This window comes from Sceloporus undulatus, chromosome 5 (genome assembly GCF_019175285.1).
Source record: "Sceloporus undulatus isolate JIND9_A2432 ecotype Alabama chromosome 5, SceUnd_v1.1, whole genome shotgun sequence".
Lineage (NCBI taxonomy): Eukaryota > Metazoa > Chordata > Lepidosauria > Squamata > Phrynosomatidae > Sceloporus > Sceloporus undulatus.
Genome location: NC_056526.1, coordinates 160731470 through 160744811, shown reverse-complemented (window position 1 = coordinate 160744811; position 13342 = coordinate 160731470). Strand labels below are relative to the sequence as shown.

The window sequence follows — 13342 nt, the reverse complement described above, 5'->3', positions numbered from 1 at the left end:
TTTTTTCTTGAACATTACTCAAGGTAGTAAAATTCAGACAACCAAAGGTAGTCAAATTATTTATGTTGCATGGGTACAATCTATGCTTTGAAACCTAAATGTGATAATGCGTGTGTTGCCCTGGTTGAAAGCAATGTTATTCCTTCATTGTGTGGAGAATATCTGATCTTGGAAGCTATGTAGGGTCAGCCCTAGTTTGTCCTTGAATGGAAAGCCGCCAGTGACTTCCAGGTGCTGTAGGTTATATTCAGAGGAAGCAACTGGCTAATCCATCTCTGAGTATTCCTTGTCTAATAAAACTGTATGAAATTCAAGGGTTGCCATAAATTGACAGGGGACTTGAACACACACATCCTAAATCTGTGTTCACATTTCCTGTGAATACTATGAATCTGTTTTCAAAAGTCATTCCATTTTGTCACTTCTTTTTTTACTTCTGGATTGACTCATTGCCTGTGTACCCTTTTTATTGAAAATTGCTGATACAGTTGTGGGAAGAATATGCCCCATCCTCACCTCCAGATCAGGAGATGTGGCCTGCTACAATGATAAAACTAGGTCCCTGCTGCAGTTGGACATAACCTGACTTAAAAGAACAGTTCAATGAGCTTTAGTGAAACTTCCAGTACTATATCACTATGAGTTTGTTCACAAGCTACAAGCAAGTGAAAGTTATCAGCACATCACCCCTAGTTGTTAATGAATGTCACATTCCAGGTTTCTGCCCCTCCTTCACACTGCAGAGGAATCCAAATGTGGATGTGAATAGGAAAAACTGCCTTCCCTCAACCAGAATGTACACAGGAGAGAACATCGTATAGTGAATTCTTACTTTTTCACCTGACACAAGAGGGTACTGTCTCCCTCCAGATGAGAAATTATCTGGATAAAATTCCAGCACCTCCTGACTTCTGGGTGCCACTCCTTAATCTTCTTTCAAGTTGTTGCATTTACCGTTGTAACAGCTGCTTGTAAAGTCAGTAAGCTTCAAAGAAAACCAGAAGTTGTGCATTAAAGTACTGTATCTTTAATAAGCTTTTCTGAAACCTAGATGTACTTTTTATACATGAACATGGAGAACTAGTCAAAAGCCTTACCTTCTAATATACAGTAGGTCTAATCACAGATGTTCATGTTAATGAGTGCTTTCAATCTTTCAGAGGGGCTTTGTAAAAGTTCCAGAGGGATGGGATCAGAAATTTTGATTTTGAATATATGAAACTAATTTACTTTACGATCAGAACTGTTACTCTCCTCAGAAATTAAACTGGCAGAATTTTCTAACATTGCCAAGTGATAAATTGTAGACTTTGATTTACCGGTAGCTGTGCAAACTTCATATTTGCCATTATTTAAACTCCTTTTTACTTTATCATTTCTGGCAAATAATCACTCTCCACTTCCAATGAAAGGCACTGGGCGGAGTCCATACATTTTGTTTTGTAATTCAAAAATTTACTGTTAGCTAGATTACGTTGCTTTTTGAACATTTCTGTGTATGTGCTTCAACACTGATTAAGGCTGCTGTTTATGCCAATGAATCAGATATTGTTTGTGTCAAAACAGATGGAGAGGAGTAATTTGCACTATGAACACCTTCACCTTATTTAAAGGCATTTCTGCTTGAATCCTGGAATTGACCATTCTAAATGTTGAAATAATCTTAGAACATTATGTTCTCAGTAAATTACCTTTCTCCTGATCCAGAGATCTTCAGTAATAGTAATCTGGACGTTCACTAGAAAGCTGGGGTAAAAGCCACATGTGTATCCATATATGTTTTGCTTTCTTTGTGCAGAACATTTTTCCTTTGGTTAATACTATAACTTTGAACTATTTGCCCTTTCTTTCTTCACAGGCTTTAGAAGAAGAAATATATATATTGTGCATGGTGGAATTACTTCTGAAAGAAGAAATGTGATTGCCTAAACTGAACAAAAATCAACTCACAAAATACTAAATATAATAATAAGAATTCCTATTGCTTGTAATGGACAATTGTCATAATATTAAAATAATCCCCTTCCAAAGAGTAATTTGCACTGAGATGAAAGTAAAAGAGAAGTACCTTCTATGAAGATTGTCAAGATTTTTATGACTTTTTAGTATATTTTAATTTATTCACTTCTGAGTTTTTATGCTCTATTTTTGTCTCCTTTTTATAAAACAAAAAACCAAAACTATTCTCAAACAAAACAAAGCAAAAGTAACATTGGCTTGGTGTGAGCTGAAGAGTTGGATGTCTGTTTGAGCACAATGCCATAACTTTTTAAAGGCAGTTGTCAGAAAGTATTTTTTTTATTCAGAGTCTTTACTGTTACTTTATCAACACATACTCATTTCCTAAATAATGGCATGGGCAAAATTCCTGAGGAAACCTGGAGGAAATCTTGGAAAAGTATATCAGCCTGGAAGTGTCATGTCATTGGCTCCTACCAAAGGATTATTAAATGAACCAGGACAAAACAGTTGCTTTTTAAACAGTGCTGTACAGGTAAGGTTGCATAAATATAACAGTCCTTATTTTTAATGCTGAAATTTTACTAGAATGTATTAAAAGGCTATATTACTTCAGTTATATTAATCTAGGTTCCTGTTAAAAGTCTGCAAAGATGTTCTGTTGAATAACTTTATCTCACCTTTGCAATAGATAAAATAGTAAAGTGTGGGCAGAGAACTGAGGTAGACATCCATGACTATAAATATCAAATTCACTTCAAAGAATATTTAACATAAATAATAAAATTAGAAATATAAGAATGCTGCTGGATACATCAAAAGACTAGTTCATTAGTGGCCAGATATATGCTTCTGGGAAGCCTGCAAGAATTGATATTAAAAAGTGCTTATGGTTAGAAAATGCACATAAGTATTAGAAACAATTCATGTGTCATTTCATATTGCACTAATGAAATCCTATTGATGTGTGAAAAATGGACTCCCTGCCGACTCCACTGAACCACAGTTAAATGAAAGTCAATACCAGTCAGTCTACAGTTGTGAGCTCCCACATTCCAGAAATCTTCACAAGTAGTATAAATTCTTACATAAGCTGTTTCAGAATGGATGTTGCAGAATACAGTATCCTTAGAGTAGAAAGAATTCAAAATAACACAGGGTCATATATGTGTCCAAAACTTATTTTATCAATTTACTATTAAAGAACTTTAAGTACTGGGGAAAAGCAAACAGTTGTAATTTTGATTCATTAAATGTAAGCCAGTGGTTTGGAAATGGTGGGGCAGAGAGAGTTGCTCAACTTTTTCTGTCCTGGGAGGAAGAGAGAGGAAAGGAGGGCACTTGGAGCCTCTGCCTGAGGGAGGGAGAAGAGAGCTATTTCCTTATAAAATGCTAAAATATGAATATACATGAATGTGTGACTATATAAACACAACATCCATATGTAGATGTAAAGAGGATTACAAGAGTAAAATGTCTGAGAACCCCTTATGTAAGCAAAGCCAGTGTCAAGGCACCGTGAGACAATTGCTAAATAACATACTACACAAGAGATCCATTGCTGTCATCCAGACCTCCCTGGCCTTGTTTCCCTCTCTACTCCTCAGCACTGTTTCTGCCTGTTCACTTGGCATCTCCATGCCTATACACAATGACAAGTCAGCATCAGCGTCCATTTTTGCTTGCCTCTTATTTTTAGAAAAAAATGGTCTCATTGAATGAGAATGCAAATGAATTAGCAGTTCTGAGTAAGGCAAGGAGTTGGCCCTGTTGAGGAACTCTTACAGAAGCTTCCTCCAAATTTGTAGGTCAAAGTGACTTCTTAAAGAATGATCATGGATGAAAATAATTTTCTGTCTGTAAAATGTCTGGAGTTAGCCTGCAAAGGGTATGCGAACGTCCTTCCCAAATTATTCCCCCTGCCCCTCCACCAAACAGGAGCATCCCTCTTATCTCTGGTGTAAGATTGGATAATAGTAGTATACCCATTTGTTTTTTTCAGTTAAAGTGCTGTTTCTGGAGGTTCCCAGGAGATTTAATTCACCCATTTTTGATCCAGGATTGCAAGCCAGTTGTGGGGAAATCCTCCTCCTGCTGCCACCACCTCTGGTGTAAGAGAAGATGTAGCAACATGATGCTACTGTCTCTGTTTGCATTCCCTGTTGGAAATACATACACAGGTAGAAGGGACCTCACTGCTGTCTTTCAGACCAGAAATAACAATGACATTTCCCAATATCATCACCACCACCTGCGTTCCTTATTGGGTGGGAATGCCCTTATCTTCTATCTAAAATTGGAAACAAGTATGTTTTCCATTTAGAGAGTGTTGTGTGTCACTCTGGAGAAGGGGGAACGTATGTCAGAGGAGTGTATAAATGATATTGGGGGACTGGGAGGGCTTAATGGAAGCTTCTTGTGGTAACATCGTCCATTCTAGAAGTTTAGTCATAGTGGGCCATCTGGCTTCTGGTGCCAGTTCAGTTCCCCTTCCCTATTCTGAGAGAAAGAATTATTTTTGGAATACTTATGTGTTAGTTTTCCTGTGGTAGATATCTGCCCGTACTATGAATCAAAAATTAATATAAATTCTGTACAAGACATTTTGATTATTACTGCAACTCACTGTTTATGAGTGAAGGTCGGCAGACAGTTACTCAGTCCGTATACATTTTTGACAAGTCAGAACTAAAAAGAGGCAAGACAAAACACTTGTAAATCCTGGAATCTAAATTTACAAAGCAGAGGTGGGAAAAGGCAGTTTTGGTGGACCAAGACTGTACTTTTTCTAGCAACAAGGATAAGAGCCACTCTTAGAAGGCTCCAGGACTGACAATTCAGCTGTAAAATATGTCACAACCCCCCCCCCCCAAAAAAACGATTAATTATTCACCCCCTGCCGCCCCCCCCCCCCAAAATCAGAAGTGGACCTCTGGCTTCTTATAGTTATCTATTTATGTCATTTTTCTTAATCTCTGGATCCCATGGAGAGTCCATGGGATGCAAAATTGATTTCCAAGCTTGCTAAAGTTGTTTCTGTATATGCCACAGTAAAGATGCCAATTCTGAAATGTATTAACAGTGAATAAAATACAATTGCTATAGAGACATATTGAAACAGTTGCTAAATGGTAAGTCAGCACTTATATAAGTCTTATTGATTCCATGCGTCTTCTCTGGTTGGGACTAGCAATTGGATTTAGCCCAATAAAAATGACTGATGCTACCGTAACTTTTAAAAAGACATGCAGAATGCATTTACTACTGGATAACTTTCACATGACATTGTCCCATAAAATTAAGCAATGAAAATTACAAAATGAATGAAAAACAAATAAAATACAGAATACCTTCATGTGAAAACTTAAATATATCAGTCAAGTACATCTAAATTGTACTTCCTATTTAAACCAAATGAAGTAATGAATTCAATCTGTATAAATAATCAAAAGTCAACCTTTTCATAATTTAGTTAATGTGTAATTTAGTTAACTGGCAAAAAGGCTTCCAAGTGGCATCTCATACTTCGTGAGTATGACTGAAAAATTTTCTACTTGGCATCCATCAACACACCTTTTGTTTAAATCACAGTGCTAGTATCTTAAGATATGATTAGTAAAAGCCATTTTAATTATTGGGAAGTTTGTTAAAATGTGTTCCAATTGTGCAAGCAAAGACTCATATGCAAAGTACAATTCATGTAACAATGAAAATGCCGAAAGTTATGTCATCAGTTACTTTAAAAATAAATTGAATTAATTTGCCTCTTTTCTTTTCAAGAAAATCTAACTTAAGTGGTTGCTTAATTGATTGTAAATAATTGGACAGAGGGCGGGACTAAGGCCCTCTGAGGCTTCTTCTGCCCTGCCTTCAACACCACCATCCAGCTCCAAGCCAAACTTAGCTTTTTATTGTTATTGTGATTTGCCATGTTATTTGATTCTTATTGTTATTTGCTATGTATTTTTACATACTGTCTTATTATAAGTTGTTATTTTATAATTTTGGCTGCTTTTGATTTTAGATTGTATGCCGTAGGCAGGTTTTATCTGTATCTTGATTGATGACTATGTAAAGCGCTGTGTAAACTTACAGCGCTATATAAATAAACTATAATAATAATAATAATAATAATAACAACAACAACAACAGTTTTTATCACTACAAGTAACTTTCATCTGGTAAGAAATAGTTTTTTAAGCCTAGCTTTAGTTGTAGTAATGTCACCACTGACTGCTTACACAGAATTGATTACAGCTATTTCTAAATTTATGGCCTCTCTTGTTTCAGCTGCCACAATCTTCAAAAGGGTCATAACTTTCTCTTTTTATTGTGACCAGTATGTAGAAAAGTTTGTGCAGATGTGTTTGTGATTATAGAGATAATTTTGCAGTTGGGGTGGTCATGACCTCAAATTCAGAATATGGCACTTTTCGATTTTGCGACTCTCCAGGGGACGTCATGTCACTGCCATTCATCTTTAGGGCATCTTGGGATGTTCCCTTCCTCCAAACCAGCCTGATGTCCCCCAGAAACACAGAATATCACTTTGCAAAGTGTTGCATACAATTTTGTTTGTTCTTTTCCACCAGGAGAACTGGGGGGATGATGTTGGCTTAGGAGGCTGTAATGGTATAAGTTTTTATATAGGCTGAAGCAGCCATAAGGCTTTTTCATTTTCCTTTTTGACATATTCCTTCATTTCTAATACAGTGGTACCCCGGGATACGAATTACCCAGCTTACGAATTTTTCGGGATACGAAAAAATCCCATAGGGATTTATTGTTTCGGCTTACGAAGGTTTTTTCGGGTTACGAAAAAACCTCGGCGCTATTTCGCCACCGGAGGGCAGCAGAGAGCTATTTTTTTCCATTAGCGCCTATGGCAATTCAGGTTACGAAGGTTTTTCGGGTTACGAAATTAGCCGCGGAACGAATTAATTTCGTAACCCGAGGTACCACTGTATTTGTTTTCAAAAGATAACCAGGATATGAAGGTTTGTTATTTCATATGAGATGTAAGAAGTACATTTGCAAACAGCTTCATCTCATCTGTTCTTCAGTTGGATTTGCTTTGTTTGAAATGAGCCACTGTTTAAACTGACCTCTAGATTTTTTAATTTTTCTTTCTGAAACAATGACATCTGTAGCATCATAACTTCAGATTTCAGCTAACATTCATGGTTTATTAATCTATTAGGTTCTGCTGATTCTGTCCCAAATTGATCACATTTGTCCCTTCCAAATGTGATGTACACTGTATTTGCATGAATGTTTGTTGTTGTTGTGTGTCTCCAAATCATTTTTTACTTATAGTGACCCTAAGATGAACTTATCATAGGGTTTTCTTGGCAAGTTTCTTCAGAGTGGGTTTGTCATTGCCATCCTCTGAAGCTGAGAGAGTGTGATTTGCCCAAGATCACCTGGGTGGTTTTTTTAAAATATTTGAGCCGGGAATTAATCTCTATCTCCAGAGTCATCATCCAACACGCAAACCACTACACCATGCTGACTTTACCCTTTATTTTATGAGGAAAAAAATAGCTTTACTGTTTCAGTGAAAATCTAAGTATTATTCATAGTACAAGAATGCAAAGAACATTCCTTTGTTCTAACAATAGCTATTGGGATTTTCATGATTTAATTTTTATGAACACAAGATATTTGCAGTGAATCAAATGACAATTATTGCTTTTAAGCCATTAAAATAAATTTGTGTGTGTGCACTGTTCATATTAGTTCATCTTATACATGTATCTTAAGACTTGATACTGTTTTAACCACCATGGCAGCTGGGATTTGTAATTTGGAACTCTATTTGGAATTCTTTGCTAGCTCACTTTAGTGTTACACCAAAGTACAAATCTCAGGATTCCACAGGATGCAGCCATAGGAATTAAGGTGGTTCCAAACTGTTATGCGCAGTACAATGTAAAGGGGATAAAAATAAGTATCAGTAAAAGACCATGATAGTTACTGGGTAAAACATTGTTCATGGTTTCTTAAATAGTCGTCAGATGATTGCACAATAATGAATTGGTTAGAGGGAGTAAGATGCAATTTTGAATAATGATAATGTTCAATATTTGTATTGAATTTTAACACTATTTCACAAAAAAGGTTAAATTAATGTATTCTGTCTGTAAATCAGTGGCAGATATGTTTGTTGTAGTCCTTTGACTCTGAGACAGGAAAATCCTTGGGAAAGAAGTAGAAACCTTCATTTTCAGCTTTTTAATCTTCCCTCTAGGTTTTATGGCAACTCGACATATTTCGACGGAGTTTAAGAGGACTAACTGGACATGTTTGTCAGGGTGATGCTTGCATATTTTGTGCTTTAAAGGTAAACAGAATTGTGTTACCCATTTCATATGGAATGAGGGCAAATTATGGCAGAATAAGGGTCTAATTGATAATCATTTCCAACATATGATGTAAATAAAATCAACATATTTTGATTTTATATAATTGATTGTCTTCTCATTTTATTGAAGAATAATACAGGAAAATGAACTTAATAACATTGAAATTGTAAAACGTACAAGTTTAGGGTAGTTTAAAATTTATTCCTTTTTAAGGTAACATTTGCTGACAGCTTTAACTGCTGTCATAACTTATATTCAGGACTTAATGAAGCAGAGCAATGGAATGTTGATTAGAAAAGAAAAATATAAAATGAAAGAGGAAACAGCTGAAGCCCCTAGCATCTTGGAGTATCCTGGAGGAAGCCAGGGCTGGTTGGAACCTTCTACAGGAACAATCCTGTTAGTGGGCAAAATACACTACAACATGTTTTGAACTGTACTGTATATGACTATGTCATATTCTTCTGTGCTTGCAATTGCCAGGGAACAACAAAGGGGGAAAGACTCTTGCTTCTATGCCCTCTTTGTGGGCTTCCTAAAGGCATCTAATTAGTTATTGTGGGAAGTGGGATGCCAGAAAAATCTTTCTGAGTCAGCTAGAGTTTTTACAAATGTTTTATTACTAAAGCATTAGCAACAATGCTGCTCCCTGGCAGTCTTTAAGTTCATTAAGATCTAGGTGTGTGGGAAACCTTCCACACAGCATAGGACATACAAGTAATTATATTTTATAGTTTCTATAATAAAAAAAGAAAATGCAGTATTAGGTATTATTTGACAAGTGTACACTGTGTTCTTGATACCCAAGCATTACTGGGTTATCTTTTCGGTGAAGAAAGAACCTGAAATGCTATACTTTTAAAACAACAAATATACAAAAAATATTTTAATCAATGCTATTGACTTCCAGACCATATTTACACAATTCCAACACAGTCGAGAAAAAGCACTCCCATCAAATAATATGAGGCATGCCTTAGCTGAAAGCTTTAAAGATGAACAAAGATTTCAACTTGGCTTCATGGATGATGCAGCAGAATGTTTTGTAAGTTTGTTGTTGTGGTGTGCCTTCAAGATGTTTCTGATTATGATGACTCTAAGGTTTTCATGGGGTTTTCTTGTCAAGATTTGTTCAGAAGAGGTTTGCCATTGCCTTCCTTGAGGTTGAAAGCATGTGATTTTCAGTACCTTAATATAATTACAGTATGTTTAAAAGCTTTTTTTAAAAAATTGTAGCCATTGTGATAGACTAGCTAAAGGAGAAAATTATATCTATAAACATTTTGTTCTGCCTCACTGATACAGTGTTCTGGGTTATAAAAAGTGTTATACAATCATTCTTTAAGACATTATTTACTGACAAATACCTGAAATTGGTGGAATGATCTCAATTCACTGGCTCTGAATATTGTAATGTATACTATATGGAGGAGATGATGGACATTCGGGTTAGTTTGCTCTTAGCTTTTTGCTATATGACCTGGAGTGGGTACTAACAGTTTGGAATGGGCATCAGATGTAGAACAAGGGAGCAACTGGAAGCTCCTGATATGAAATCTTGCACCTGAAGAAACAAAAACTTTTTTCCCCCAAATGTACTTGTAAGCAACTTTTACTTATTATTATTTTTGCTTGTAAGCAACCTTGAAGACCTGAAAGGAAGAATATAAATCTTTTAAAATGCTGCTTTCTTTCGTTTAGGAAAATATCCTTGAAAGGATTCACTATCATATAGTGCCAAGCAATGAAACAGATATGTGTACTTCTAAATCCTGCATTACTCATCAGAAGTTTGCTATGACATTATATGAACAGGTAAGATAGATGTGGATATTACTTTATTATTTTGAAGATATTTTTAAAAGCTGTAAAATCTAAAACTTTTTTTTAAAACTTATAGTGTGTATGTCGCAGTTGTGGGGCATCTTCAGATCCTTTGCCTTTCACAGAATTTGTGCGTTACATTTCAACTAAAGCCTTGTGGTAAGAGCTGTTGCTTTATTTTCTTTTTGTGTTGTCTTTGTGCCTTTTTCTTTGTCTTAATAAAAGTACTATGACAAAACCAGTTTGGAAGTTTCTTCTCTCCACAGTCTCATGGCATGAGAATTGTGAATTTCAAGTTAATATTAGCCTGATTTTACAGGTATGGATCGGATAAGTCTGTATCTGGAATATTCCTAGCTTGATAAACAATCTGATTAACTCTTTATCATGTTATTGAATCATAGATAACCAAAGATATTCAAGGAATTTATTTTATTCTATTCTTATTCTTTATCCCATCTTTTTCCTGACATGAGTTCCAAGGCAGCTTAAAACAAAAAGATGAAAGCCTGATAATAAACAACTTTTTTTAAAAAAATAAGTAATTTAGCAGTCCTATTAAAACACTCCTTTAAAACCAAAAGTAAAGAAGATAAAAGTACAGCACACTGGTTAAAACACCCATGTTCTACAACCAATTAACAATCAAAAGCTTCTCTAAATAAAAAGATATTTGCCTACCAGTAGAAAAAAAAGCAGAGCCAAGCCTCCTGTGAGAGGGAACTCAGCTTGGGAGTAGTCATGGAGAAGCCTGTCTTCACCAGATGCCCCTGTAAGTATGGTGGGACCAAGAGAAACCCCTCCCCAGATGATATTAAAACTTAGACAGGTTTATACAATGAGGTAATAATAGATTTAGATATTAAAGAAAGTAACGGAATTAGTTAAAGGTTTTGCAAAAATTGGAAAAAAATTAAAGTACTGTAAATGGAATCTTACTCAGTACTAGCATTTCACAGCTTGCTTCTTGTTTAAGGCCTGTTTTAGTTGTATGTCTTCAAGGCACCATATGAACTGATAAGGAGGAACTGTTTTTGGGATGGTGGAAAGTTAACTCTGTGTCAAGGCAGGGACTTCTTTTAGAAACCTCTGTTTCCTGCTTCTGAAGAATCAGCAAAAATTACATAAACCTGCTTAAGGGCACACACACATATAGATACAGATATCCAAAAAAAAGGCAAGAGAATTAGAAGAAGCTTTATAGGTTTTTCTTTCATCCCATCCCTCGCCTATTTCAGTAGAGCAGGATAGGAGAGGCAAGTGCTCTGAGCAGACAGCAAATGAAGCAATAACTTAATTGCATCCTGCCATCCCAAATGACTTGATTTCCTGTCAGCCCAAGTAGGATGGAGATTTAGAGATAAAAATATGAAATATCTTTTAAACAAAATTCTTAGACTTCATCATATTCACAAGTATTTCCATTATATGCCACAAGCAGTTTCTTTGAGAAATTAAAATGTTTCTAATCTACTGCATGCCCAGTTCTGGTGCATATGATCAGAATTTGTTATTCAACAATTATTTACAAAATCCTTTGTTGAAATTTTAAGGATCAAAGTAACACTAGGGCATGTAGTCTGTTTATTTATACACTTGTAGTGCTTTTTTAAAAAAACAATATATGGTTCCTGGGCTTTTGGAAGTAACGTGAGATTATTTCCTGTTGTTCATTTTATTGACTAATGGTACTATTCTGACTCACATACTGCATTTTTATACTTTTCATTATTCCATGATATTTTCTACTTAGATGAGTTTAAAAATTCACAATTCTAAATAAAGCTAAATATGTAAAAGAAACAAGCAATGCCTAATAGTAGGTTGCTGTTACCACAGTGTTTTACACAAACTTTAAAAATGTTACTCATTCTTCTTCACAGCAATGAAGTAGATAAAATGTTTGAAAGGCATGAACGTCTCAAGCCCGAAATGTTTGCAGAACTGCTTCAAGCTGCAAATACTACAGATGACTTCAGGAGCTGTCCTGTAAGTAAACTAAAAACAACTATACTTTTCTGTTTTACCAAATTGTCTTTGATAGTAATGAAGTTGAATGCTCAGTCAAGACAGAACTGACAAAGAAATATCACCTTTTTAAAATGTTGACTTTTCAAATTCATGTAGTGTCTCATTGCTTTGCCCTCCAAGTCTTAAAGTTGCCTTGGATTAGTGCACTCTGAGTTTAAGAGAGACATAAAATAAGTGCAGTGATCAGAGCAGATAGATAGCCATCCCTTGGAACAGTAGATGAAACCAATAACTATATTTTAAGGCTGTCAGATGAAGTACATTTGGGAATTTTTATGATACAGAAAAGTAAGACACTGTTGTTAAAATTTAGTGTAGCTGTTACACTTTGTATGTAGACACTGTCCATATTTATAATGCATTCTCCTCTTTACACAACTAGATGAATGTGTGTTCATAAAATGTATTAACCCTGTGCATACTTAGTTACAAGTATAGAAGAGTTCATTATGGAGGGTTTTGTCTTAACTGTTGCTACTGTATATGGATCGTACAAGCAGCAATTATGTTATATTGAATGGCTTAAACTAGAAATTAAGGTATCCTGATTAAATATTCTGGTGTTTTTTTTTTAAAAAAAATTAGAACAGATATCTGCAGTTGTTTCATTTAGGTCACCACATGAATTTGTTTTAAACATAACCATTTTCCTTCAGTGATTTCACTCCTCATTCTGTCACTGCTCAGCTATGTTGTAGATATATTCCAAACTGTTAAATAGCAGTGATCACAGAACTAAATAATAGTTATTTATCTCTGTCTCTCCAGACACACATTGTAGAGATTTTAGCAGGAAAATCAGATCAGTAGGGCCATACTACTAGCGTGTAGTGTTAGCTACTTGTCATTTAGGTTAGAAATAAAGTAAGAAAATATTAATAAACATGTGTGCTGCAATTTGAATCCGGATTCTGTCATGTTAAAATGAAGCCATGTGAATTAAACATAGGTACTTTTCCTATCTTTTTCTAGAGTAACTGTGGCCAAAAAATAAAAATCCGTCGTGTTCTAATGAATTGTCCAGAAATTGTCACAATTGGTTTAGTCTGGGATTCAGAACATTCTGACCTGACAGAAGATGTTATCCGAAACCTGGCGACACAACTCTATCTTCCAGGGGTATTTAAACAACCTTATTTAGCATAAGTTGTATTCTTATCATG

General features: G+C 35.3%; 1 protein-coding gene across 2 annotated transcripts in view; it reads left to right on the top strand.

Moving 5' to 3' along the window:
- The window catches only part of USP53 (ubiquitin specific peptidase 53), a 42593-nt gene that overhangs the window by 14065 nt on the left and 15186 nt on the right, over positions 1-13342 (top strand). For both annotated transcript variants that reach the window (XM_042469055.1, XM_042469054.1), the window contains exons 2-8: positions 1859-2494; positions 8210-8302; positions 9235-9369; positions 10026-10139; positions 10225-10307; positions 12032-12137; positions 13152-13298. In XM_042469055.1, the coding sequence (XP_042324989.1) occupies positions 2351-2494; positions 8210-8302; positions 9235-9369; positions 10026-10139; positions 10225-10307; positions 12032-12137; positions 13152-13298 (822 nt within the window). In that variant the 5' untranslated portion in view covers positions 1859-2350. The remainder of the gene's footprint in view (positions 1-1858; positions 2495-8209; positions 8303-9234; positions 9370-10025; positions 10140-10224; positions 10308-12031; positions 12138-13151; positions 13299-13342) is intronic.